Here is a 27,690-nt window from a genome sequence, read left to right on the forward strand (position 1 = left end):
TTTTTTGCAATGGGAAACGGCGCTGGAATAAGGGAATTTCCCACAAAAAGGGAAAATTGACAGCTATGCTACTAGCCCTCCCTATCTCTTTATCCTTTTCACCCCTTCTGTAAAGCACTCCTGGTTTTGTTGGGCAAGCGCTCCCATTGTCTCTGACCATTGGGTGTGCTGGCTGGAGCTGCTGAAGTCTAGCAACATCCAAAGGGGTCACAGGTTCCCCACCCCTGCTGTAAAAAAGAAGCAGCAAGCATGCAATTCTGCATTATTAAAAGAACTGCCTGTCTAGAAAGCCTTACCTCCAGCAATCACAACCTGTTTACTATATACTTGGAAATCAGAATTAAGGAGAAAGCATTCCTTTAAAACGCCCACACAAACCTGAGCCAGTGCAGCCTCTCTTCAAAAACTGACCACTGCCCTTGTTTTTAATGTATTTTCCCACCCCACCCCACCCCACCCAAAATAAAACTACATGAAGACCACTTTACAAACAGTTCAGGTTTCTGAAATATATTTTAAATCCAAAAATGAAGTTGACTGCTTTCAAGAAACAATTGCATTTGTTTTTTATCGCTTGCAAAGAAAAACAGTTCAGCGTGACCCCAGACTCAACTTTCAAAAGCACTTCTTTGGAAATTGGTCCCATCCACTCCCTGCCCATCCCTCCACTGTTTTTCCTAGCAGCTCAGCATGAACAACAAGGATCATCCAGCAAATGCAGACAGTGAAGGCTCTCATACTCTATTGAGATTTTCCCCATACAAGCATGCACATGTAGCCCAGCTGTTCTCTGTAAAATGGGGACACTCTGCTGGCAAATGTTCCACTTGCTGCCTTTGTTCCATCTTTTCTGGCAAGAACTTTGCAAAACAAAACCCTTTTTCTTTTTTATAAAAAGGTAAAACATTGAGAAGCAAAATGGTGTTAGCAGATCTAATTTAATTTGAAGAGGGGTAAACCACCTCTGGGGAACTTGCGGCCCTCTAGATTTTGTTGGACTCCATCTCCCACCACCCCTCACCATCGGCTATGTTGGCTGGGGCTGCTAGGAGTTGTGAGTCCAACGGCAGCTGGCTAGCCACAGGTTCACAACCCCTGGTCTAAACTGCCCTGTTGGAACGGCAGAGGCCCTTTTGGTCCTGCAGTTTATCACTTGATGAGCACCATGCTGAAGTTGAGAAGCCACGCAGCGACTCAACTTCAGCATGCCACCTTCAGTTAAAAGGGCTGATGGGAAAGGCTCTTATCTGACGGGTGGAGAGTTGCTGCCAATCACTCAACAATCCTGGGCTGGATGGGCACACAGCCTGACAACAGCTTCCCATGTTCCTATGAATGCATGAGTGACCTAAACCTTCAAATCCAAATTTGGCATCAGAAGCAGGGCTGAGTCTGCCTTTATTGCAAACTAGTGAACTTTAGAGGCAAACGTGTTTCTGGAAAGTCTCATGTGGCTGGAGAAACCATTTAGACAGCATCTGTGGACACTAAATTGCAGCTTGGGGAATGCATGGCCCTCCAGCTGTCATTTGGCTAGAACTTTCACCATCTTTGACCACTTACCATGTTGGCTGGAATTGATGGAGCTGGGGAAGTCTCAATAGCAGCTGGAGGGCATGGGACCCCTCATCCCTGAGTTACAAGTGCATTTGATGTGATCCCTGATTGCCTTGGACAGAGATGTGAAACCTGTGGCCCTCAGTGTTGCTGAGTTGGAGCTCTCTCATCATCCCAGACCATTGGCCATGCAGATGGGAGGCCCATGTACAACTGGAGGGCCAGGGGTTCCCTGCCAGACACGATGAATGACAAACAAAAAATGGAACTGGGGCTTCATGGAAGGAAGCGAAGATGAGAGGAATCAACAGGGGAAACTTGGAATAGGTCACATTTTTGTGGTACAAAGAAGATCTGTAAAAACTAGAGTTTCCCCAAACCTTGCATTTGTGGGTGAGCCCTACTCCCCTATCCAACATCAGTCTGATATGCAGAAATTCACCAATGTAGCTTTTCTTAGCAGAGAACCAGCTGGTGGGAAAGAAAGAGAAACACCACCAGCTTTATTTTTTGCACCAGCTAAACTGGACATAGGAATAGGGCTTATTTTAAAAATTAATGGGCATCCAGCTGTAAAGTGGTGACTACATGCAAACAGCCTATTTAACTTCATCCGAGGGCTCTCAAATTCTCAACTCTTAAACCATTCGGAAGTCACATTTCCTTCCTGGAATGTAAGGCTATAATTAGAGAACCTGCCTATTACAAATGGTGGTCATTGGAAATTTCTGATTCATCATCATCTTGTCCATTTTTTACCCAGGAATGGGGGAACCCATGGCTACCCAGATGGTGTTGGACTACAACCCCCCACATCAGACCCAGCCTGTATAACCAGTGGTCAAGGCTAATGGAAGTTGAGGTCTAGTAGGTTCCAGATTAGAAAAGGCGACAGCAAGTCATCCTTCAGATGACGGGTAGGTGACGACGTCCAAAACATCTGGAGGGCATCAGCCCTAGCCAGCGTTGTCAGTGGGCAGGGATCATGGGAGTTGTAGTCCAAAACATTGGGAAGACCACCACCTGCCTTCTCCTTGATTCTGTGCTATGATCCAATGAGAGACTGGGATGGCCCCACCATCACTAGCCCCAGATTCCCCAAATGTTGTCGACAAATCCTGCTTCTTTGTGCACCATCGCAGGGGTAATGGCAAGAAGGCCAGGGAGGTGCCATCATGCAGATCTGCTAACCCAGGAATGTGGAGATGAAAACGCTGGTGTCCAGATTCAAGGTAGCATGCCACCATCGGTCTGGGAAGTACAGGACCTGTAGGGAAGGCAGAGGAGAGGGAGAGAACGAAGCGAGGACTAAAGGGGCCTGGCAACACTGTGCCTTGCTAAAGTCCCTATTGCTACACATCCCTGCTGTGAGACATTTCAGGGGATTGTGCTATCACGTTCAGCTTCCTTCCAATGAAAGAACACTGGAGACTTAATATACAAGCAGAGCAAAAGTGGAAGCAAGCAAGCAGTCCGACACGAAGCAAATCTAAGAGAGCAATCCAGGTCAACCTTCTGAGGCTGCAGTGCCAATTTCAGAGCAGGTGACAGCAGTGGGCCTATGACACCTGACCAAAGATGCCACAAGCTAGTGGCAGGCTACCTAGAGTGCAGCGATTCGTGTAGATATGCACCAGGCAGGATTTCTGCCTGAAATTCTGGGGAAACGCGGCCAGTCAGTGCAGGCAATACTAAGCGAGATGGACCAACAGTTTGACTTGGCCCTAGAGCAATGTAGGCAAATCTGGAACTTTGGAAATGGGGCCATGGCCGTGACTCACCTCTCCGGGGTGGATGGTGCACTCGAGCGGCCTCTCCCACGACGGCAGAAAGGGGTAGGTATCCAACAACCAAGACAGTGTTGTTCTGTTGGGATGGAACTCTGGCATCTTCTCTGGAGGATACAGAAACCAGCGCTACGGAGACAGAGAGAAGGGCTTAGCTGGTAGGAACAGTAAAAGGGATGGGGAACCTGTGGTCACCCAGATGCTGGGTGAATAGGCTCTTGAAGAGCATCCAGTCCAGTTGAGCCTCATCCACCCCCACCCATGCCTGATGTCTCAAGTAAGACCACCTAGCAGGTTGCAGGATGACCACCTGCATGAAAAGGTGGGCGATCACAGCCCCTGTCATTGCTCCAGCCAAGGCACTTACTTTCCTGCCGAAGATCACCTCTGAGTAACCTGGGCCGTGCCAATGGAACGGGACTCCCGAGCCGGGGCCTGAAAACGACCGGAGAAGAAAGAAAAGGGAGGAAACTAGCTTCTCCTCCCCTCCAAGGAGCATCACCATCAAGACATAGATCATAGAATTGTAGACTTGGAAGGGACCCTGAGGATCATCTAGTCTAGAGCTTTCCAAACTTTTCATGTTGGCGACACACTTTTTAGACAGTTTTACTAGCAAACCAGAAGTTAAACTAACCCCTTTCCAGCCCTTGGAAGGAGCGCAGGGAGCACTCGTGCTACACACTGCAGCCAACACACTAACATGTCACGACACACAGTTTGGAAAGCTCTGATCTAGTCCAGCTCCCCGTAATGCAGGAATATGCACCTGTCCCTTATGGGGATCGAACTTGCAACCTTGGCATTATCAGCACCATGCTCTAACCAAATGAGTTATCCAGGCTGACTCACGGTACCAAATTGCTGGGCTGCTTATAGACTATATTTCTGATTGACAGTGTGGTGCAGCGATTGGAGTGTTGCGTTAGGGCCCTGGAGACACGGGTTCAAATCCATGCTCCACCATGAAGCTTGCCGAGTGGCCTTGGGCCAGTCATTGGCTTTCAGCCCGTTTACTGTTATTATTAGTTAATTCATTACCTGCCCATCTCCCTATAGTCCCAGGTCGAGTTACAGCAATTAAAACACAACATTAAAAGATCTGCCTCCCAGAGTTGTGACAACAAAATGGGGGGTGGGGGTGGAGAACACTACACTGTAAATGAAGGAACTACATATCTTGCTTTTCTTCCACTACGAAACACTTGCCTCCAACCTGGGCTGAGTAGGATCCAGGTGTTCAGACCATTCCCTTGTCTCAGAGGAAGGCTGATGGCAGCAAATGCCATGGGAATAATCTTGCTGCTTTAGGTTCTCTCTGCTTCCATTACCAGACTTGGGATGTTGTGTTCTTGTTTTCTTCTTAACGCCATAAGGTTTCGATATAGGAGGGTAGATTTCTCCTTTAGCCAAGCACTGTCTAGGGCCTACTTTCTCCAGCACCGGAGAGCGTAGCCACTGTTAGTTAGGCTACACAGCTGCAGCTGCTGAGTTTTGCTCCACCACTATGACCTTGAGCAATCCTGCAGCTGTCTCTCTGCCCAGGTGGCAAGATAACCAATTCACTGGCACCTTTCCCTCAGAAGGGCTGCGCCCAGAATCCCATGACCATTAAAAGAAAAGCGAGCAAGAAGCCTTCAAGGACACATTCCACAGCCAGGCAAAAAAAAAAATCAGGGAGAGTGCAAAGTAGCGTCGATGAGAGGAATGGTCTGGAGAAAAGGAGCATGACCTGGAAAGAGTTCCAAGGGCCAGATAGTGTGTGTTGGAGGGCCACATTTGGCCCCGAGGCCTGAGTTTCCCTACTCCTATGGAACTCAGCTAAAGAGATAAATCGAGGGTCAAGGCCTGGGGTCTGCCTTGAAACCAGCTGAAATTCACAGAAATGAAAACCCCAATAGAGCCTGAGAGGCAGCGTGGTGTAGGGGTTGGACGTGTTGGACTAGGAGCCAGGAGGCCAGGGTTCAAATCCCCACTCAGCCATGAAACTGGCTGACCACAGAAATGAAAACCCCAATAGAGCCTGAGAGGCAGTGTGGTGTAGGAGTTGGAAGTGTTGGACTAGGAGCCAGGAGGCCAGGGTTCAAATCCCCACTCAGCCATGAAACTGGTTGACCTTGGGCCAGGCACTGCCTCTCAGCTTAGCCTACCTCGCAGGGTTGTTGTGAGGATAAAATGGAGAGGGAGGAGAAACATGTATGCCACCTTGACCTCCTTGGATGAAAAGTGGTATATAAATAAAAATAAACAGAGCAATTGGGGCAAAATATCTACATGAGTAGGCTCGGGGTCAGGATCAGACCCCTTCAAAACACACATTGGATAACAATTCCCAAGTACCAGTTGACCTTCCATCCCTTTGATGCCCCAGTGACTGACCTGCAACCCCAAAACTGTATGCTCCAGTGGTGCCTGGGATCCGGAATGGTGGTGGGGTGTACTTCTGGAAGAGAGGGCCCCACTCCGTGAAGTTGTTGTCCCCAAAAAAATAGAGTGTTTCTGCAAGGAGGAGAGAAAGCACAACCGTAGACCTTTGAATAACAGAAAAAGCATCCTGCAATCAATTTTGTGTCCCGTTCTGAAAGCAAACTGTTGGATTTTCATGACGGTGGGCCATCTTCAGTCACTTGAGCAAAGAGCTGGGCTGAGAAGAGAACCTTAGCCTTCCTGTTGCGCCAGCAGCAAGTGGAGCCTTGCTGTCTCAACAGCAAAAAGGCGGCACTGCCAGTTGTGCAGGGAGGAGAGGGGGAAGCAAGGAATCGGCCACTGAATACAACCCACCAGGATGTAGGCCAAGCTCAGCTCTTGGGCCAGGGGTTAAAAAACAGGGGAAGCAGTTCTAAAGTAGGATTGCATCTATTAATCCTGTGGTTGGCAGGGGGAAAGTCAGGGCATGGGCAAGGTGGCAGGATTGGGTGCAAAACAGGTTTGTGCAGCATCGGGGAAAACTAAAGGCAGCAGACAGACAGGGCAGCCAGGATTCATTGAGGGGCAGTATTAGCTCAAGGAGGCCGAGGCAGAGCAAGGAGGCAGCTCCAACTCTCCTGTGACATCTGAGCTGTCCATATATTCTCCCCTTAGCCTCCAAGAACAAAACAGTACAGAAGACCGTAGGAAGAGCCTGCTGGATCAGACCAATGGCCAATCTAGTTCAGCATCCTCATCTCACAGTGGCCTATGTGAACGCCCCAGAGCCCTCTCCCCTCCTGAAATTTCCAGCAACTGGCTAGTAGCCATTGGGAGCCTTCTTCTCCAAAATCCTCTGCCGAATCCTCTTTTAAAGCCATCCAAGTTGCTGGCCCTCACTGTCTCCTATGGGGACGAGTTCCATAGTTTCACTAGGCACTGTGCGAGCAAGTCCTTCTTTTCACCTGTCCCAGCATTCAGCTTCATTGGATGGTCCCCAGTTCTAGTGTTGTGGGAAGTCCTACTCACCGCTCCCCAAAGAGGTCTGGTCCTGCGGCTCCAGCAATTGATCCACATACTCCTGGAAGGGCAGGTCAACTGCAAAAAGGAAGTCGGTGATGCTGAATGCAGGCAATGGGCATGCATCTCCTACTTGGCACGAGACTAGAGATGGAGGAGACCTGTGGCCCTCCAGGTGTTTCTGAAAGCAACTATCACCTCTAAACACTGGCCATGCTGGCTGGGGTCCAACAACATCCAGAGAGCCACAGTTTCCCCACCTATGAACTACTGGCAATTTTCCATTCGCAGCGGAGCAACTGGCTGCAGCTTCAGAGCCAGTTTGTTGTAGTGGCAAGCGTCAGAATAGGACCTGGGAGACCAGAGTTCAAATCCCCGCACAGCAAGGAAACGTATTTGGTGACTTGGGCCAATCACTCCTTCTCAGCCTAACCTCCCTAAAGAAGGTTGTTGTGAAGATCGCTAGAGAAGGGGCGAACCACGTGGGCCACCTTGAGCTCCTTTGGAAGAAAGGTGGTTTATCTAAATGTAATTACAAATAAACCATTCCTTAAGTCCAGCAGCAGTTTCAGGCTCCAAGCAGAATTACTACTGTAAAACTAACTCCAGGCCAGTGCTGGTGGCTTGATTCAACTGAAACAGAGGGAAGCTGAAAAAAAGGTGTGTTTGGTGGCTGGACAAGGTTGGAGGTCGGCTGCTAATTCCTATCCTCTTTACTTCATTATAGCTGCTTCCCTTCATATCATGCAACTCAATGGAACCAGGAAATTGACTAGACCAGGCTGTAAACAGCTTCTGGTTCCGTCGCCTTCACTCTTAAGGGGGACAATTGTATAGCTTTAGCCAATTTTCATTTCCACTGTAACTGTATTCCTGACACAGTGAATAGCGATTTAAAGGTTCTTGAAGAAGGTCCGTTCACCCTTTCACAGCCTTAGTATATATTTTTAAGCCCTTGAAAAACTGCTTCAGACGTGAAAAAGTGTGAAGAAGCTGCAGGAAAGGCCAGAAAGGATACTGGGTCACGGACCACAAAAAGTTTCCTTCTCTGCCTCCAATCCTCCTCCACTCCTAGTAATTTCAAATAGCTTTCTTTAATCGAATTCCAAATGTTATTTTTATGATTGCTTTTATATACAGCCGTGGAAAAGCAAACATTCAGCTTGGTGTGCGTGCCTATATATCCAACCCAATTATTGCATGTGTTTGTAAGGGGTCCACAACCTTTGGGGGCCTGTTGGAAATTTAGAAATCTAAGGCCAATCTAATAGTAAGGAATTTGGAAAAATCATCATCATCATCATGGGATTGTTGTTTTTTTGCAATTGTCCTCAATGCTATGGAGTCTCTCACCTCTCTCATTTTGTGCTGCCAGCCACTTTTATCAACATATGAATACTGACACCTTTAAAAAAAAAAAAACCCCAAAGAGCAGTAGTGGTAAATAGCAGGACGACGACTACTACTACTACTAATAATAATATAAAAATCAAGTAAGAACAGCGTCCTTTATAATGAGTGCGCCAGATTTGGGCCAAGCTGTACTGCTCCAGCCCAGCCCACTCTGGTTCCTTCCAGAAAGCAACTTGGCCACCCTGTCCTCACCTTTGCGGTAAGAATAGGTGTTGGCAGTACTAAGACGGACAGGGCGATCCCCAAACCTGGTCAGCAGCTTGTCCTTGGTACATTGGGCCTGGAACTCCTGTATGTAACAGAAAGAGATAAGAGTAGAATCAGAGTTGGAAGGAATCTCGAAAGATCCCAGATTCAAATCCTGCATCTCCAGATACCATTGGGGGGAAACTCCTCTCTGAAAACTTGGGACAGTTGCTGACAGTTAGCGTTGACAGTGCTGAGCTAGATGGACCGATGATCTACTGTGGCATAATAAGGCAACTTCCTGTGTTCCTAAAGGAAAGGGCCACAGCTCAGTAGCAGAGCATCTGTTTGCTTTGCATTGGAGAAGATCTTAGGTTCAATCCCCGGGGATCTCCGGGTGCAAGACTGGGAGAGACAAAGGCCTGAGACCTTGGAGATCCAGCTTATGAAATTGGGCCAGCACCAAGTCTTCTTTCTAATGCTTAACCCGAAGGTGCAGTTGTGGGGACACTCACCGAGTTGTCTGTTATTCCTTGGATTATAACTGGCCGAGAGAAGGCATACCTAAGAAGCAAATAAGACAGGTACAGCTGTTGTATGCAAAGGCAGATTTAGGGAAAAGTGAACAGTGCGATCTCACTGAGTGCAGAGCTTCTGGGGTGCTGCAGGGGGCGCCACAACTATGACATCCAACAGAAGGTAAGAGGGGGGGGGGAGGTGGCAGCTTGCCAGATTTTGGCACTGCACAGGTGCCACTGAAATTTGAGACACCAACATCAGCCACTGCTGTATATAACAGGCAGCTCTTCATTTCATTTCATTTATGCATTGCTGCCTATAAAACACCTCAAAGCGATTTAACAATAAAAACATAGCTCTGACAATCTTACATTTAAAAAACAATTGCATATATTAAAACATTCTCATGTCAATTGGGAAGGCCTACAGCTTTGCATGCAAGAAGTCAGAGGGTCAATCCCAATGGCATGTCCAGGGAGGGCTAGAAATGCCCCTGCTTGAAACCCAGAAGAGCCACTGCCAGCCAGTGTAGACAATATGGAGCTGGATGAACCAATGAAACGGACTCGATGTACAGATGCAGACGGGGATAAAAACCTCCACTTTAAAGGAGAAAAAGGAAGATTTTGAAGAGGCGCCATAAAGACAACAAGGACACGCCTGTCATTATTCTTGGCTGGAATTCAATCAATTACATGCAAATTCGCGTTGAGCAAATATAGCTGCTTGGGAGGTCTTGTGGAACAGACATGAGAACTTCAGTCTTTTTGAGATAAGCAAAGTGATGAGGAAATGTACTGGAAAGTATAGGATAACACTTGCTTATCTGGCTTATCACCAAACAGATCAGACTGAATGCTAATTAAATAGCCAACATCCTCTAATCTCCTGGCAAACAAATCAGGACAAATGCTCAGCCAACACGTCATTCTGGAAGTTCCCTAAGATTCAACACTATAATCATAATCAATTCTTTATTACGGTCACCGACCAGCACAACAAATTGCATTACATCAGTTCAACACTATATTTATAATAGGAACAGGGAACCTGCGGCACCTCAGATGCTGCCCAAGGAATAAAGCAGGGTATCATGTGGCTAAGTCAGTGGGTCTTACTTCTGAGTAAGGCACGCACAGGAGGACTGTGCTGCTGATAAACAGCAAAAAGGTCACCCGTGATAACCTTGTGTATATGTGGAAAAGGAAACTCTCCAAGCCTGGATAGCCAGGCATTTTAAGGTTTTTGCCCTGGCAACCTTGAAATTATTAGTCTAAGAGTAGGTGATTGCTTTTAGGAGTTACAAACTTCTTTTTAGAAAGTTGTTTTGCACTGTTCCTTTTCTTTTAAAAAAAATTATCTGTGTTACTATTGATATGTTTGCTGCCCTGGCTCCTTTGAAGGAAGGTGCAGGTATAATAAATATGATGATCTCACACACCTTTCCCCCCCTCCCATCCCAAGAATGTGGACCCCCCCCAGCCCCCTGATGATGACCAAAACAGGTAAGCAGAAAAAAACGCCCCTGCCACTTACTGTTCAATGAACTGGGAGTAGGTTAGTGTGGCATCCCTCCTCTCCACGGTACAGCTGTCTTCCTCCGTTAACGCAGAGTGGCTGCTTGTCAACCTGAGGGGAGAAGGGGTGGAGAAAGGCAGTCCTTAAAATACAGGATATTTTTCATATCCATTTATAGCAGGGGTGAGGAGCCTTTTTACAGCTGAGGGCCTCATTCTCTCAAGGGTAATCATTCTGGGGGCAGCATGTTATTATTATTAGATTATTTTAAAAAATAAAATAATAATAATAATAATAATAATAATAATAATAATAATAATAATTGTGTGTGCCACCCTTCGTCCAAAGATCTCATGATGGTTCACAGCATAAAAATACAGGAAACCCCCCCACAGAGTACATAATAAAAACCAAGAACAGAAACAAAACAAAACAAAAAACTCCCCTCCCACAAACATATTTAAAAGGACACAGAGTGTTAGGCAGCCAAAGGCCTGATTGAAGAGGAATGTTTTCACCTGGCGCCTACAGGTGTATAATGAAGGTGCCAGGCGAGCCCCCTGGGGAGAGCATTCCACAAATGGGGAGCCACTGCAGAAGAGGCCAGTTCTTGTGTTGCCAGACCTCTTGTGGGGGAGGCACATGAAGAAGGGCCTCAGATGATGAATGCAGGGTGCGGATCTCTTTATGCTGGGGTGGGGGCAAGGCCAAATCAACGAAGGGTGGAGACAGAGCATTCTCTCTCTCTCTCTCCCTGACACTCCCCATTCCCCTCCAACAGTCCCTATTCTCTGACACCCCTATTCTCACTTCCCCTCCCTCTGACTCCCCCTGAATGAATCAGACCTGAGCACTTGAAAACCAGCTCCAGCTCATTCGTTTGTTTCCACATTCTACAGGTCCTGCTTTCACAGTTCTCAAGGCTATTAACGCAGTGGCAACAAGGTCATGCTAAAGTGATCACAATTAAAGTGCAACAAATAAAGACACGGCCCTAAAGTGGGGAAAGGAGACTGTGCAACAATGAACGAATTAAACAAAGAACAAACAGGCCATGGGTTGAAATTGAGGCAACAATGTGATACAGGAGGAAGGGAGCCTTCCAAAATGTGAGATCATGCATGAAGGGATTACATACGAGGGGGAAGCCACCCAATTGTCAATGATCCATTTTTTTTGACTGTGTACCTACTCACCAGCCTCCATCAGTGTCCAGCAATGCTAAATATCCAGGCAGAAGGAAGATCATCAAGAAGGGGAAGAGCAAAAAGCGCTGGCCCCTGGGTCTCATCTGCTCCAAGATCCTACACATCTGTCATTCCAAGCAGTGATCCTTTGCAGGCTGAGGTTGCAGTGGGGGAACCTTGAGAGGAACTTCCTTAAGGAAAAATGCTTTAAGGCCAGGTGCTCAGCTGCATCTAGAAGATGGTAGAGTGCAGGGAGCAGTTTATACACAGGAAAAGATCCAGGTTCAAATCTACACTCAGCTGCGAAACTTGCTATAAGGAAGGCCCAGTCTCAGCTGATTTTGTACCACAAGGGATGGTTGATAAGGTTGGACACACATTGACTGTTACATGAGAATTGGCCACCTCAGAGGATCATTTCAAAATACTCATCCAGCCACCCTGACTGCTTCAGAACACTACTTAACGCCTTTCCTTTCCCCATAATGAAGGGGATTCAAAATGATGCAAAATTATAAAGTGCATGGAAGTGCATTACATTTTCATGCCCGTGCCAGAGTGTTCAGATTGTGATGTGTGTGTCTCAGTGTGTGTCCTACTTTACAAAGGACAGCCCTCTGCTGAAGGGCTGCGTGGTCCCATTGTAGCTGAAAGGTTAAAAAAAAAAAAACCATCAGAAGCAAGAGCAGCGTGGAGAGGGCTTGAACTTGCCCATCCCCAGCCAGTAGGCAGGCAGCTGACCTGGCCAGTCTCCCCCTACTATGGCGAGATGCGTTTTATTTCTGGTTTAAATTACAGCAATTATTTCTAAATTTGAATCTATATGAATAAATTGCCACTTGCAAATTGTACACAAATCTGTATCCTCGTTTGCCCCCGCGCAACTCCCGGCGCTGCATTTCCTCTTTCTTAGAGACACGTAAGCGGCTCCATCCGACTGATGGCGAGCAGACGGTCTTTCTAGACGCTCCGCCCGCCTCTCTCCTACCTGCATCCCTTCGGCCCACCTGCGTCTCCATCCCTCCCGCTTTACCTCCGTATTCCTTTTACCGCGCCGGGCGCTCGAGCCTTGGGAGATCTCGCCAAGCCCCCTGCAACAGGCAACCCTTCCTCGCCCCCTTTGGATCTGGGAATCGTAGTCCGTACGTTGCAGCCACTCCGGGAAACGGAGTCCTCACGATGAGAACCTCTCAACTTTCCAGCCAAGCAACACCCAACATTATTTCTCGCGACGCTGGCCGCTTTCCAAGTTGGAAATGTGCAAAAAATAATAATCCCAGGCCAGCTGTAGCAGCGCAGGACAGACGGAAGGACTACATTACCCAGCAGGCACAGATGGCACAGGGTTAAGCCAAAGGGAGGACCCCCCCCCCCCGCGAAAGAATGTCGAAAGCCGGCTGTTTTGGTATTGGATACAAGGGCTAAGACTACATCACCCACAAAGCATTGCAGCTGAAACGCGCACCCTTTCTTCTCTCGACGCACATGACTTTCCCATCCGTACTCTTACCAGGGAGGGTGGCGTTGTATGGAAGAGATTGAGAAAGTACCATCCCAAATCCAGACATATTCTTTGCCCTGCTGGAGAGCTCGTCGTGTTAGAATGTGCCACGACTGGAAAGCCCAAAGTCACGTTACCTCAATGCGGGCTTGTTTTTCACAATGCACATCTCCTGATAATTCCGTGATTCAAATGAAAATTGCAGTCAACTGTGTTGGCCCATAAAGGGAGAGAAATCCAAACGTTGAAGAAGTATAATCAAATAGTTTTGGGATCCTTTAAGACTAACACATTTATGGTATAGCCTGATGAATGAAGGTACAAATATACATGTTTGTGAGGATTGTAAAGTGAGGTAAGAGTGAAAGGAAGCACAGAAAAGTACAGGTGGTGACAATTGGCTTATTAACTGGTTAGACTACTGCAACACATTGTACATGGGGCTGCCTTTGAGGGTGGCTTGGAAACAACAGCTGGTGAAGAACGCAGCAGCTAGGCTATTAATGGGGACAAAACATGAATGCTTAACTCTGGTTCTGGTCTGACTGCACTCTCCACCAATTTGTTTCTGGTCTCAATTAAAAGTGCTGGTATTGACTTTTAGAGCCGTATATGGGACGCGGGTGGCGCTGTGGTCTAAAGAGCCTAGGGCTTGCCGATCAGAAGGTGGGCAGTTTGAATCCCTGCGACGGGGTGAGGTCCCGTTGCTCGGTCCCAGCTCCTGCCCACCTAGCAGTTCAAAAGCACATCAAAGTACAACTAGATAAATAGGTACCGCTCCGGCGGGAAGGTAAACGGCATTTCCGTGCACTGCTCTGGTTCGCCAGAAGCAGCTTAGTCATGCTGCTCCCTCAGCCTATAGAGCAAGATGAGCGCCGCAACCCCAGTTGTCTGCAACTGGACCTAATGGTCAGGGGTCCCTTTACCTTTATGGTTCAGAACACCTATAACCAAAGAGCTGCCTTTCCCTATATGAATCCATATGGACCCTGAAATTGTCATATGCCATTTTTTGCATGATTCCTCCAAGGGAGGTCCGGAGGGTAGCAACGATAGAACAAACCTTTTCTGTAGTAGATCCCCACACCTAGAAAATGCTCTCCCCAGGGAGGCTTTCCTGGAACCAACTTTGTCATTTTGGTAGCAAAGACATCCCACCCCCCTCCAGTGGACATTCGGGTACCAGTGACTGGATGCATTGCTTACACATTTTTATTATGTATTTTATTCTTTTTGTAGATCACTTTGAGGCTTTTATTGTGGCAATCAAAAAATGCAATAAACCTAAGCAAACCATTCTCACCCAAAATATTTGATAGCACAATCCTTCATCAGTAACTCATTTAGGACATGTAGCATGATATAGTGTGTACACAGCCTTTACAGTGGTACCTCGGGTTAAGAATTTAATTCGTTCTGGAGGTTTGCTCTTAACCTGAAACTGTTCTTAACCTGAAACACCACTTTAGCTAATGGGATCTCCTGCTGCTGCTGCGCCACCAGAGCACAATTTCTGTTCTTATCCTGAAGCAAAGTTCTTAACCTGAAGTGTTATTTCTGGGTTAGCGGAGTCTGTAACCTGAAGCGTATGTAACCTGAGGTACCATTGTATATTTAAAGCATATTCCCCCTCAAAGACTTATGGATCCTGTAGTTTTGTTAAGGGGTTCTTGGGAATTGTAACTCTGTGAGATATAAACTAGAGCCCTGAATTATTTGAGGAAAGAATGTGCCTTGAATGTGCTTTAAAGGGATAGTGGGCAGGTAGTCGTAGTCCTTCAGCCCACAAGTGATAGCACTGAACCTCTTGAAATACTGCAATTCAAAGGCTTCACAGTCTGCCTTTGAAGTTCCTTTCCCCAGTAATGGTTACCTTCAGATCAGCTGCAGACTGTCCTGGGAGACTAAAATGTCCCCCCACTGGCTTTAGTAGGGCCAAACAAAAAGTGACAACACAGAAGTGAGCAAGCTTTCAAGTTTCACAAAAGTCTTCCTCAGTTAAGATGTATTACATAAAGCCAAAAGTGTGGGCAGGAGAGAAAAAAGATGTTCCTGGGCATGATGGAAAAGGCCAAGGCTACAATCTGTAAGTTTTCCAAGGTGGAGCACTCCAGATATTTTAAACTACAATTCCCAACAGCATGAGTCAATTAATGAGTGTGTGCCGTGTCACCTAGAACGTTAACATCTGCAGTTGGAAGACAACTCTGTGCTTGCATTAGTGCTGTTTGAAGAAAAGAGGCAGGAGGAAATAAAGCTGAACTTGCAGGTCTCTTTAGAGAACTAGGTATTACAAGCAGGGCCTGCAGCAAAATGTTGCAGGGCATTCCCACCGTCTTAAGTCAAGGATGGGGAAACTGTAGCCCCTTCAGATACTGGACTTCAACTCCCTTCATTGCTGACCATGGACCATGTTGGCTTGATCACCACTTGTAAGACCACCTATTCCCTATCCTTGCTCTAAGCAGAGCTGTTGTTCAGGGGCCCAACCAACTGAAGCACAAGCTCTGTAGTCCTTTCCAGGCCCCAAAGGGAAGGAAATAGGACCCCCCCACCTGTCACAAAAAACCCTTCTCCTGCTGTGCTAAAAGGATCAGCTGACAGGTGATGCGAAAAACCTATACATGAAATTAAGAGAACCACAGCCAGGCAGAGTAGACAATGCCATACTTGTGTCTGCTGATCTGTTATTAGATTCTATTGAGTGGTAGTCAATGTTAGTCCTACTCAGAGTAGACCCAATGAAAGCCCACTTCCATGCACTAGGCAGAAGGTCTGAAGGGGGGAATGGTATATGCACCTGCAAGCTCCCCACTTCATCAGACTTCCTGTCTAAGATGTGGAGGTCTGGAGGTAAGAGTGGAAGGACAGAGGATGAAGATACAGCAGGCAGAGGCCAGCACATACAGCCCAACTCCACCACCTATTCATGACGGGGAGGTCACACAGGCTGCAGTAATGCATATTGCTAGGGAAGAGGAGACAGAGCGCAGGGCTGCTGTTTCGGCAGCAGATGCACACTCCCAGGAATGTTTTGGCTGAACTATTAGAAACATTCAGTGCTCCATACTTTTTCTGTTTATGAAGATTCTCCTAAGAAATTACGCATCGTGCCAAAATTACTATATTTTGAAATTTAAAAAATAAAATCTGTTAAGTGCAACTAGGTAAGCCAAGTGTCTAAATAAAACAACAGATTGTAACAGGGACATCTTGTGGAATGCCTGTTTTGTTTGGCAAGGTCTGTTACTGCTGTTCTCAATAAGAAATGGAAAATGGGTAGTCTGGCTGAATGGGTTTTATTCGATCAGTTTCTATTGCGGCAGGAATATGCAAGCTTTCTACTTACAAACGGCTCTTCATCTGGCAGAGTGGAGGGTAGGAGCTATATCAAAGGATACATATAAAGCAAGACTAAACCACAATCAACTTTTTCCTAGTAGTAGCCTTGGCATGCTTTTTAACATTTCCGAGTGCTTTGAGAGTCCTCCCCTACTACTCTTTTTTGTGCGTCAGAGCAATAGCAGCACAAATGGCAAATCCCTCTATCCCCTTTGTAGCTCTTCTCTGAATCCCATCACTGTTATCAACATCTTTGTTCATATCCTATAGGTCAGCTCTATAACTTCCTAAAAGATGAAAGAATGGGATTGGTTACGTTCCTGGGCAGGGGAGGGACATATGCCACCAGCTCACCTATAAGGACCAGTCTCACAGCTTAAGGTGGAGGGGGAGAAAAAAGGTGAATCCACCTGTGCATATAGTTCTTGCTAGAGGGCTTTATTAGTCAAGGAGAGCTTTTCACACAGGTAGTGTACTTGTGGATGAGGAGTACTTGACCTCATCTCTCTGAGCTGACCCCACATAGTTGTCCCGCCTGGCAGCATACTCCCCAACGTTGGGCAGCCCTGGCACCACGCAGCAGCTCAGGGCACTGCGGTAGATACTCATGTCATGGGCGTCGTACCACTCGTCCGTCTTCTCATCATAGCACTCAACGTTGAACGTTGTTGTGAAGCCGTTGAAGCCACCCACCACAAAGAGCAGGTCGTCCACCACTTCGATGCCAAAGTTGCTCCGAGGGTTGAACATGGTTGGGATGGTCCTCCAGGTGTTGGCAATGGGGTTGTAAGCTTCTGCGCTCCGAAGGCGGTTGGCTCCGTCAAATCCGCCCACCTGTGAGGCAGCAAAACGACAGGGAGTCATTTAGAGGAGGAGGAGGCAGCTGCTTCACACCAAGTCAGACCACTGATCCAGGTAGATCAAGGAAGCACCTGCAGATGCTGGGCCCAAACTCCCATCAGTTCCATGCAACAGCAGTAGTCAGGGCTGGTGCAGAAGGACATTTTATTGCCCAAGATGAAGGACAAGATGGCACAAGAGGGAAGCTGCCATAGGGGCCAAAGACCAGAGAAGAGAGTTGTTGTCATCTGATCAAGTCTTCTGTGCACACTGAAAGCTTGCATAGCACTAGTTTAAAACAAAACAAATTGTTCCAGTAGAAGACTTCACTGTGACATTTGACTCCCCACTTTAAATTACACCCAGTGTGGTGTAGTGGTTAAGAGTGGTGGACTCGTAATCTGGGGAACTAGGTTCACATCCCCGCTCCTCCACATGCAGCTGCTGGGTGACCTTGGGCTAGTCACACTTCTTTGAAGTCTCTCAGCCCCACTCACCTCACAGAGTGTTTGTTGTGGGGGAGGAAGGGAAAGGAGAATGTTAGCCGCTTTGAGACTCCTTCAGGTAGTGATAAAGTGGGATATCAAATCCAAACTCTTCTTTTAAATTACACCTCAGCATGGACTCACTAGATGGCCTATATGCAAGCTAAAATTGTAGCCTTAACTTTACTGTGGTATAAAAGCAAAGACCTGCTATAGAGGGTTGCTGTATGGGTTACCAATACAGCACTTTAAGTGCTTAAACTGGTGTACAACTGCTTGCAACTATGGTTATTCCATAGGCTACAAGCAATCAGGAGAATCATAGAATCATAGAGTTGGAAGAGACCACAAGGGCCATCCAGTCCAACCCCCTGCCAAGCAGGAAACACCATCAAAGCATTCCTGACAGATGGCTGTCAAGCCTCTGCTTAAAGACCTCCAAAGAAGGAGACTCCACCACACTCCTCGGTAGCAAATTCCACTGCCGAACAGCTCTCACTGTCAGGAAGTTCTTCCTAATGTTTAGGTGGAATCTTCTTTCTTGTAGTTTGAATCCATTGCTCCATGTCCGCTAACATTGCATACAGAAGACCCCAGGTAACTCCAGGTAGGACTGAAAAGGAACCCTGCCTGAAACCCTGCGGAGTCAGTCATTGTAGACAGTAGTGAGCTGGACAGTGCAATGGTCTCATTCAGAATAGGGCAGCTTCCTGTGTTCCTATGTAATCCATTATATCTGCACTCAGCTATTTGTTTTGACTTCCCCACTTCCTTCCTGGTGCAGCCCAAGCAGTATGAATCAAAGCCCTGTCAGGCTGAGGAATTCTGTCTTTTTCTGTTTGGATTTCTGTGGTTTTAATTGTTTGGTACATGTTTTGGAATCATAAGTTATCAACAAGAAACTTTAATGGATTTTTTAAAAAAACAATACATAAAAGCAGTATGACATAGAGAGGCTGAAATTATATAGGCAGAGGCCTCTGGTGGCATTTAGTTTTTCAAAAAAGAGAAGTGGTATATGAGGACTTAAACTGACCAGTCATGTGCCCCTAATACAGGAGCATAAGAAATGGCTTTGCCTTGATAAAGAAGGACAGCCACTCTGAACATGCTCAGGAGTTCTCTTCCTTCCATACAACCTGCAGGTTGAAACAGAGAAAGGCCCCCACAACACACACGTGGCAGTGCATGGTAGTGTTGGAGTGTGTGATTTACGAGCCTGACTCCAACTTCAGTGAGAGACTGAGGAAGTAATAGTTGCAACCCCCAGCATCAAACGGATGTCTGGGAGAGGGTGGAACACTGTGAACTATGGACAGGCCACTGGAGGCCCTGCTTGCGGGTTTCCCTTGCTCTCAGTGTAGCCCCTGATCCCAAAGCCTCCTGAAAACATGCACTACACCCAGAGGCCATGAAGAAACACAGGTGATAAGCTGCCACATCTTGCCTAACAATAGGTGTAATATATGGTATTTGGTAATTGTAAAGTATGTGCGGGTACAGGTAATGTCACTAGTTAGCATTAGTGATACCTGAGCTATATAACATGCACCAAACCAAGTAAAGTGTTCTTTGTTATTCATTAATCTCAGAATGTGTGTCGGCAACTTTCTACGTTGGCAACCTCCCACAACAGAGCAGAACTTTGGTGTGAGAAGTGGGATGAGGATTCAGCAGAACCACCTGAAAGAATGGCCCTACATTGAGTGTAACTGAATGTACTTAGTGATTACCAAATACTATGGAGGTCTTAGTGCCAGGCATTGAGACCCCAGTAGCTGCCTGAAGATGCCAGGTGTTGATACCAGGCTGAGATCGCCACACCCCTCAGAAGACCACTACAGCTACACCATTCTTGCCATTTTGTGCCTATCCACTTCCTTAAGTATATACAGTTCATGAGCAACAGCTTGGCCAGCACTTGGTCAACACCAAACCAAAGGGAGGCAGCATTGTTCCAACGACTTTACTGCCAAAGGGTGCTGCAGGCTTGCCTGCCATTACGGGGAAAGGACCCTGGCCTTACTGCGTAGACGTGTTCTCCGTACGCTATCACGCCAATGCCGCTTCGCCTGCTTCTCATGGGTGCGATCAAGCTCCACTGATCAATCTTGGCGTCATACACTTCTGCTGTGAACAGGCACTCATTTCCGTTGAACCCACCACATATATAGACCTTTTTAAAAAAAAGGAAAGCAAAAAATAGGAGGTTTGTCAAAATATTGCTGAAATAAATTTGGTGCCATTGTAGAAAGAATTGTTGGCCCTGTGCACTTTACATGCGTATCGGTTTGATGGGTTTTTAATTATGGTAACCTCCAAAGAACCCTGGGGATTGTAGTTTGGTGAAAGTGCTGAGAATTCTCATACGCTTCCTAGGCCCCCAGGTAAAACTACAGCTCCCATGATTCCTTGGGAGAAGGAATGACTGTTGTTAAGTCTGGATTATTAATTTTTTTTTTTTTATCCTGGCCTTCCTCCAAGTACCTCAGGGCAATGTATGCAGTACCTCCCTTGTAATTCTTACAACACTGTGAGGCTAAGTTAGGCTGAGAGAGAGGGAACAGGCCAAGGACACTCAGTGAGCTTTGTGGCTGAGTGGGGATTTGAAGCTTATTCTCCTTTGTTCCACTATGACCACAAAACCCACACCAGCTCCTACCCTGGATACACTTGAAAAGTTTGTATCGGGGTTTAGGAACCTGTGACCCTCCAGATGTTGCTGGACTCCATCAGCCCCAGTTGGTATGTTCAATGACCAGGAATGATGGCAGATTGAGTCCAACAGCTGGAGGACCACAGATTTTTCATCTCTGGTTTATATTAACAGAAACCAAGGTTGCTTTTCCTGTTGAAATAGTAGGCTGGATAACCTCTCATTGCTTAAGATGTTAGAGCAGGTCTGCACAACTTGCCATTTATGCCTGATATGACGGCCCACCAGCAGCTTAACAGACGTTCCGTGTTACAGCCTGCCTGGCACTGCAAAGCCAGCTGGGTTTACCAGGCACCTGGTAGGTCAGTTTATGCAGCCGGTGGCCTTTTTCCAGCCAGATGTGGCAGAAATCACACAGGGATTACAAGAAGCCAAACTGAAAAGGATGTTGGAAACTGCCTTACACTGAATCATACTATATCTAGCTTAGTATTGTTTTCACTGACTAGCTGTGGCTCTCCAGGGTTTCAGAGGTCTTTCTCAGTCCTACCTGCAGGTGTCTGGGATTGAATGGATGCTTTACCCCGAGTTACAGCCCTATTCCTTAAAATTATTTAAGATTCTTAAATGTTTGTGCTCAGTTTATGGCCCTATATCAGAGGAACTGCTCAAGTATGGATACTGCACTGCAACTGATGGGGTTCCCAGGACACCTGACCGTGAGATTCACTAGACAAAGCATGTATGGCTGGCAGTGCTTATTGATATATTTTTTTCTTTTTTCAAAAAAGAACTCATGTGCTGATTTATTTCATTTCATTTCCAGAGAGATAGCTGTTGTACAAAAACAATCAAAGTCTTATGGTGTCTGATGAAGCAGGGCTCTAATTCATAACCACTCATGCCATAATATGTTTGTTTAGGGTTTAAGATGCCACAAGTTGCCACCATTTATCTTGCTCTGCTCTTCACCTGACAGTGTTCCCAGAGCGGTGACCAATATAAGCAATAAAAAAGTATATCCATCAATAAAACAATACTGCCAAGCAAACAATCACAATAAGCAGCATTGCAAACAGATACTGAAGGTTTTTAAAATCTAACATAAAATACATGCAGCATTAAAAGGCCTAGACAGATTTTCATCTGGTACTGAAAATAAAATAAAGATGTTTATTATTTCAGATGATGGCAGAGCAAGGATGATCTCAAAGGCTGGACAGGTTTTTGCACTGGTGCCCTAAAAAGCTATTTAAGGATGTCTAGGTTAAAATCTGAACTTTCCATTCTGAACAGAAACAGTTAATGTAGCTGATTCACGATTTACATAATATGTTCTACATGAGTGGCCCCAAGTAATGAACATACTGCTATATTTTGCACTAAATGAGGTTTCAAAGTACCTTCAAAGGCAATTTCATGTACAGGACATTGCAGTGTTCTAAACAAGATGATGCCAGTGTGTGGATAACTGTGGCCAAGCTATCGTCATCCAGGAAGTGTTACAGATTGTGCACCTGCCTCAGCCGGTAAAGGGAATTTCAAGCTGTAGAGGCCACTTGGGCATCTCTAGATAAGGCTAAATCCAACAACACTCCCCAAACTACAGTGCTCACAATCTCTGAGGTCACATGAACCACCAACTCACAACACCTTTCTCTTATCTGGACTGAGGTTCAGTTTATGGATCCCCCATCCTGCCCTCTGGTTCATTATCAATCAAAAGCAACTGTCATGCATTTCCACAGCATTTCCATGTGGATTTGATGAAAAAGAGAAACAGAGCTTGGTGTCATTAACATTTTTTGCTATTTTCCCTCTGTCCTCAAACCAGGTTTACAATAACTGCATTGTTGTCATCTTTACAGAAAGGAACAAAGGCTGGGAAAGGGGGTTAGTTTAGAAAGCAGCTCAGGATGGTCAGGGGCCTTGTGGACATCAGTCTAGCCTCGTTTCCTGATCTTCCCTTGATATTTAATTTCTTCTCTTGGTAGGCAACCCCCCTAAAGTTTCACATCCATCCCTGTGACCTGTCAGCCTTAGCAGCTGGTTACCTTTTATAAACATTGGCCTACTTCCATTCTCATTACCTTTCCATACAGGGTTGTAGCACTTGCATCACTCCTCTGCTCATGCATGGGGGCTATCAAGGTCCACTGGTTGGTCTCGGGCTCATACCTCTCAGCTGTGTTGAGACGCACATAGCCGTCAAAGCCACCCATGGCATAGATGAAGTTATCAAGGACGGTGACACTAACATAACAGCGTCGTGAGTGCATGGGTGCAACCTGGTGCCACGTCTTCTTGACGGGCTCAAATCGCTTGACGCTGTTGAAGTAGTCCACACTGTCAAAACCCCCAATGATGTAGACATAGCCCTTTAAGTATGCGGCACCATGGTATGCCCGGGGGCTCTCCTGCTGGCACGTGACGTTCACCCAGCGGTCTGCACGGGCGTCATACGTTTCGATGGCATTGGTTGGGCTCCCACCGCTCCAGCCGCCAATGGCAAACAAAATGGCGTACGGCAGACGGGGTCTTGTCAGCGGGTTGGTGAAGTCGGAGCTAGATGGTCCGTTCATGTTGAGATCGTACATGGCTTTCAGGGCGTCGATAACAATGGGCTTGCACTCCTCGCTATCCTTCACATAGTCATGCATTTTGACATTGTTCATAAAATATTCAGCATGCATCAAGGCCAGGCGTACCTACAGAGAGGGGAGTGAAAAGGACTGGTGCTAAACAAGAAGCCTAACAGGAATGAGGCACATTCCGGCCTTGTTATTCTCAAGTTCATGAGACAGGTCTGTTTCCCCACCATCACTCAGCCTGTAAACCTTGGCCACTGTGTTACAGGAGTCTTATTATGAAGTGGTATCCTCTCAGAAAGGTGGAGAAGTATAACTAAAGCTGCATTTAACTGTCTAGCAGTGAGATCATGGGGAAGGTCGCCATGACATGAAGAAAAACTATGTCATGCAGAGCTGATGTTATGATTCATAACATCCTAATCAATTAGGAGACCAGTTATGAACCCTTTCTTTTTACTGTGATTAATTGCTGCCACTGGAGGATCCAGAGAGCAGCAATCCTCCTTCTACCAACGTAATAATTTTATTTTATCGCAGAACAGGAATTAGGACAGCAACTGTTTGGTGTTTGTCTATCTGATGTTTGGGGACTCAGCAGCATCTCCAGGATGGTTGAAACCCTGGCTGCCAAGGATTCACTGGATCACCAACAGAAGATTCCACCAGCTGCATTAATTACCGATTATTAGTTCTGCAATGTTATGTTTCAGTGATACTATATGGCTTATTGGATATTGTTATTGTACTACTGTATTTAGATTTAGATTTTTGCATGAACTGCTTTGAGAAGTGGGGTGTTGTGCATGTGATGCAGGTGCCCTCCCACTGAGCTACAGCTCTCCCCAAATGATGATGCTTGTATCCTTGTGGTCAGCCAGCTGCCCCAAACGGGAAGCCCACAAGCAGGGCCTGAGTGCAAGAGCACTCTCCCCAATTGTGATTCCCAGCGACTGGTAGCAACAGCAGCCTTTCAATAATAAATACATGAATGAAACACAGGGTGACATACATAACAGTGGCCAACCAGATGACTATGGGAAGCTTGTAAGCAGAGCCCAAGTGCAACAGCTCTCCCCACTTGTGATTCCCAGCAATTGGCATTCAGGAGGCATACTGCCTCTTGCACCAAAGGTAGTACACAGCCATTATATGAAGCTGGTTGGGAAGTTAGCCAGCATTGTAGATCTGGAGACATAAGGGGTGGGATTCAACACCACACTATTACAATTGTTCCGTCAGCTCACGCAGTTCTGCTTGCCAGATGGAACGATTCCCCCCCTCCTCCCTGTGTGCCGTTTTGGGGGTTCTCCCAAACTACCCCCACAGCTTATGAAGGGAGGCACAGCGGGGAGAAGAGGGGGAAAGCCCTGTAGCGCTAATGGGAGTCCTTGCACTGGCTCCTGCTAGCACAAGTATTTAGTTAAATCTGGTCCTAGATACCTGAAGGACAGAGGATGGACGGTCCCCCAAGATATTTAAAAGGGCTAACCTTAGGGAGCAGGACTGCCATGTGCTGCTTTCGGTTTGTGGGATCGTGGGCAATCCACTTGAGGATGGCCTCGAAGACGGCGTCTTCCTGTTTCACATTGAGTTCGTCCTTTTCAATGATGTCTTTAAACTCATTGACCGAGAGCTCCAGGAATTCAGTAGACGCTTTTACCATCTCCTCAAAGTTGTGCAAGATGAACATATAGGCCGCCTGCCGCAGCTCCGGACAGAAGTAGTACTCTGTGAATTTGCAGATACCAATACAATTCTCTAGGCACAGCTGGCATTTCATGAAGTCAGAACAAGCCCTGACGATGCCCATCACATTAAATTGGTCAGCAGCCACAAGAAGCCTCTCCACATTGTCCACGGTGATGGGCACTGTCCTCGTGTAGGCGTATTCGATAATGAGTTTCATCATATCTGGGGTTATGCCAGGAATATTATATACTCTCTTCTCTGAGTTGTTCCAGCTACTGGTAAACAGAGCTCTGAAAAAGAACACAACTATTTCTCATTGGTCTTTGTTGCATCTTGGGGTCCTGTTCCTCAAGGGGATGGCGTTGGGTACACTGATATCCTCCAGCTAACCCGCTGAACCTCTATAGCAATCCCCACAACTTTCTGGTGCTCATGACAGCTGCAAGCCTCATATTGCTTCTAAAAGTTGAACAGGAATTGGCACTACTACAGGTGCCACGTAATACCCATTTGGCATTTGTAAGAACTCAGTTGTTTAGTGTGGCAGCACCTGCACTTTGGAACTCCCTGGCTATTGAGATAAAGGAGACGCCTTCACGATACTTGTTTTGGCACCTGCTAAAAACATTCTTGCCTACCCAGATGCTTAGAAAGTTGAGGTGATCTGTTTTAGTATTTAGGGCACACCTGCCTGACTAGGAATTCAATGCAAGATTGAGTGACCCTGCACTAGTTCCTATGAACAGGCAGCACCTGTCTATAAATGCTGACGTAGTAACCACACCCATCTTTAGGCCAGACTGCCAAAAAATAAATAAAAACAACTAAACAAAAAATAAATATGCAGACCAGATTGTCTTAACATCAGGTCTGGGGTGCAATAAAAGTTGCAACAGATGGAATTCACATCAAGAGGCACATTATGGCTTCAACCTGTGGACTTGGTTGCCAGTGTAAACTACTGTTGACAATGACAGCTCTTAAGTCATGTTGGTGCATTGGCAGTTTGTTATTTTAGTACTCCACATAACTCACACTTGATAACTTCCTTGGTTTAGAAGTGTTGGGTCCTCAGTAGCTACTGGGCTGATAATGCGACAAGATTTTGCTCCTAAGACAAGAAGTACAGTCACTTGACTGTATCAGCAAAATGTCAGAAACCGTTACTCAACAGAGCCAACTAGATATTAAACAAAAACCCTGTTTGCTCAAATAGCACCATGAGTCTCCCAATACTACAAGTCAGTAATGACTCAGAAGAAGTGTAGGCTCTGTATTTTATCCTAGATGGGCATGAAAAGCCAAGGGTGGTAGGGTCTCATTATTCAAGCAAATCCTTGCTATGGAATCCACTGTTCAAACAAATTAGAAACCAAGACAATCTCACCCCCTCCTGTCTTTTCTACTTTATTCCTATCCTGTGGTATTTCATTAACCTTCTTCTTGACTTATTTGGCTTTGAAAAAAAGACTCTGCTTCTGAATTATGCTTTTGGGTGCCATTTGGCATCCCCTTGCCTTGAAGACACAACCTGAAACTATTAATTGGTGGACTTAGGAGTTAAAAACACACTCATTTACCTTTTAAGACAATTTGATTAAATGTTGCTGTAACAGAGAATGGAAGTTACATTACAATATGGTTCTCAACTATTCTAGTAGTTTTTGTTTTACTAAATTTATTTAACCAGGAACCTATTCGGTGGTTTTGGCAATATGATCACTTATTTGAGTTTAACTGATCAGTTAAAGGACAGATTAACAACCAATAAATTTCAACTGCCTGTCAACCTACTAATTAGTGGTTATGACTTCCACACAACTGGAATCAGGGACAGAGAGGGTGAACCAGCAGCCAACCACACATTTGAAGACAGTAGGAACTCAAGCATCTATTACTGAATAAAATGAGCCCTTAAATCAAGACATATTCCTGGGAATTTTGCCAGAGAAACCCACTCTTGCCTGTTAGAAGCACTGACCTAAAATAGGAGCTGCAGCTACAGAGGATGTTCTTGTGCGCATTGAACTCGCACCCATTGACCTTGATGATCACGTCACAGAGCTTCCCTTCCAGTCGAAGTTCGTTGAAGACTGTACAAGCCATCGCACTCATCTTCCTCTCCATGTGGCGGTGGGAGTACCCCGCCGAAGCAGAGGCATCATCCATTTTTTCAAGGTGGGGGGAGGCAGCACAAAGAGCTGCCAGGCCTTCCACTTAACCCTCCTCTTGGAAAAAGGGTGTGATTGGTTCAGAGGTTCCAGAATCCCTCCCATAATGAGACCCTTGACATGACCAGGTTCTAGAATCTTGGCTGTCCTCTGAAGCAAAGTGGTCCTCCTCACAGTCGACCGCAACATCTGAGGTTTGGATACCCTTTCCCACACAATTTAAAATAAATTTAATTGATGCGTAGACAGCTTTTGACTCACAGTTGGCCACGATTTAAACATCGCAAACTGAGGGTGAACCAGAATATAATCTGTTCATGATTGTCCTAATTTATATCCTGAGATATTAAAAACCATTTAAATAAAATGGCAGCACATTATATTAAACATTGAAACAGTTCTTTTGCAGATGATATGAATGCTGGCTGCTTCTGACCTAATCCATATTTAATTTTTCAACTCGCCAACAGATGATTATTTTTACATCTCCTAAGGGCATGGTATGAGATATAAAGCTTAGAGCAGCAGCATGGGCATAAGGTAGGAATAATTGGCCAAGCAAGCAGCACCAAGATTTAGGGATCATTTGGATCAATAAACTGAACTTGACCAACTATGCTACGCTGTAGCAAGGAAGGCTGATGTTTCAGATTAAATAGAAAGAAAAAGAATAGCAGTACCAAAGACCAGGGGAAAAATAACAATATGGTTTGACTTGGCACTTGTTAGATATTATCTGCAGTAGTTCTTATTTGCCTTATGTTAATTTATAAGCTGGTATTGACCTTTAAAGCCCTTCACAGCTTAGGACCAAGATCCTGC

At 46.1% G+C, this 27,690-nt stretch overlaps 2 protein-coding genes across 3 annotated transcripts; both read right to left on the bottom strand.

Moving 5' to 3' along the window:
* Window positions 1-494: 494 nt before the first annotated feature.
* Window positions 495-11,909, bottom strand: JMJD8 (jumonji domain containing 8). The gene is made up of 9 exons (XM_033167972.1): window positions 11,603-11,909; window positions 10,425-10,517; window positions 8,885-8,933; window positions 8,376-8,472; window positions 6,780-6,848; window positions 5,724-5,843; window positions 3,712-3,779; window positions 3,339-3,473; window positions 495-2,824 (listed from the first exon to the last, which is right to left on the bottom strand). The coding sequence occupies exons 1-9, from the start codon at window positions 11,716-11,718 to the stop codon at window positions 2,744-2,746; spliced, it is 828 nt and encodes a 275-aa protein (XP_033023863.1). The 5' UTR covers window positions 11,719-11,909; the 3' UTR covers window positions 495-2,743.
* A 4,465-nt stretch (window positions 11,910-16,374) lies between these two features.
* KLHL10 (kelch like family member 10) lies at window positions 16,375-27,548 on the bottom strand. 2 transcript variants are annotated; one of them, XM_033167790.1, is made up of 5 exons: window positions 26,679-27,546; window positions 24,498-24,987; window positions 22,508-23,125; window positions 19,788-19,937; window positions 16,375-17,270 (listed from the first exon to the last, which is right to left on the bottom strand). In XM_033167790.1, the coding sequence occupies exons 1-5, from the start codon at window positions 26,864-26,866 to the stop codon at window positions 16,896-16,898; spliced, it is 1,821 nt and encodes a 606-aa protein (XP_033023681.1). In that variant the 5' UTR covers window positions 26,867-27,546; the 3' UTR covers window positions 16,375-16,895. The 2 variants fall into 2 exon arrangements, with proteins under 2 accessions (XP_033023681.1, XP_033023682.1); XM_033167791.1 differs by lacking the exon at window positions 19,788-19,937 and having other exon boundaries at window positions 26,679-27,548.
* Between the last annotated feature and the right edge of the window lie 142 nt (window positions 27,549-27,690).

This window comes from Lacerta agilis, chromosome 13, assembly GCF_009819535.1.
Source record: "Lacerta agilis isolate rLacAgi1 chromosome 13, rLacAgi1.pri, whole genome shotgun sequence".
In the NCBI taxonomy this organism is placed as follows: domain Eukaryota; kingdom Metazoa; phylum Chordata; class Lepidosauria; order Squamata; family Lacertidae; genus Lacerta; species Lacerta agilis.

What these genes read in the sequence shown, in the direction of transcription:
- JMJD8 (XM_033167972.1), bottom strand. Translation starts at nt 11,718, where the DNA reads ATGTGTAGGATCTTGGAGCAGATGAGACCCAGGGGCCAGCGCTTTTTG. An exon ending in CACCTATTCTTACCGCAAAG is followed by an intron (nt 6,849 to 8,375) that starts GTGAGGACAGGG and finishes TCCTTTTTGCAG; the next exon opens with TTGACCTGCCCTTCCAGGAG. An exon ending in AGGTGATCTTCGGCAGGAAA is followed by an intron (nt 3,474 to 3,711) that starts GTAAGTGCCTTG and finishes CTGTCTCCGTAG; the next exon opens with CGCTGGTTTCTGTATCCTCC.
- KLHL10 (XM_033167790.1), bottom strand. Translation starts at nt 26,866, where the DNA reads ATGGATGATGCCTCTGCTTCGGCGGGGTACTCCCACCGCCACATGGAG. An exon ending in TGGCAGTCCTGCTCCCTAAG is followed by an intron (nt 23,126 to 24,497) that starts GTTAGCCCTTTT and finishes CCCTCTCTGTAG; the next exon opens with GTACGCCTGGCCTTGATGCA. An exon ending in ACGGAGAACACGTCTACGCA is followed by an intron (nt 17,271 to 19,787) that starts GTAAGGCCAGGG and finishes GCTGCCTCACAG; the next exon opens with GTGGGCGGATTTGACGGAGC.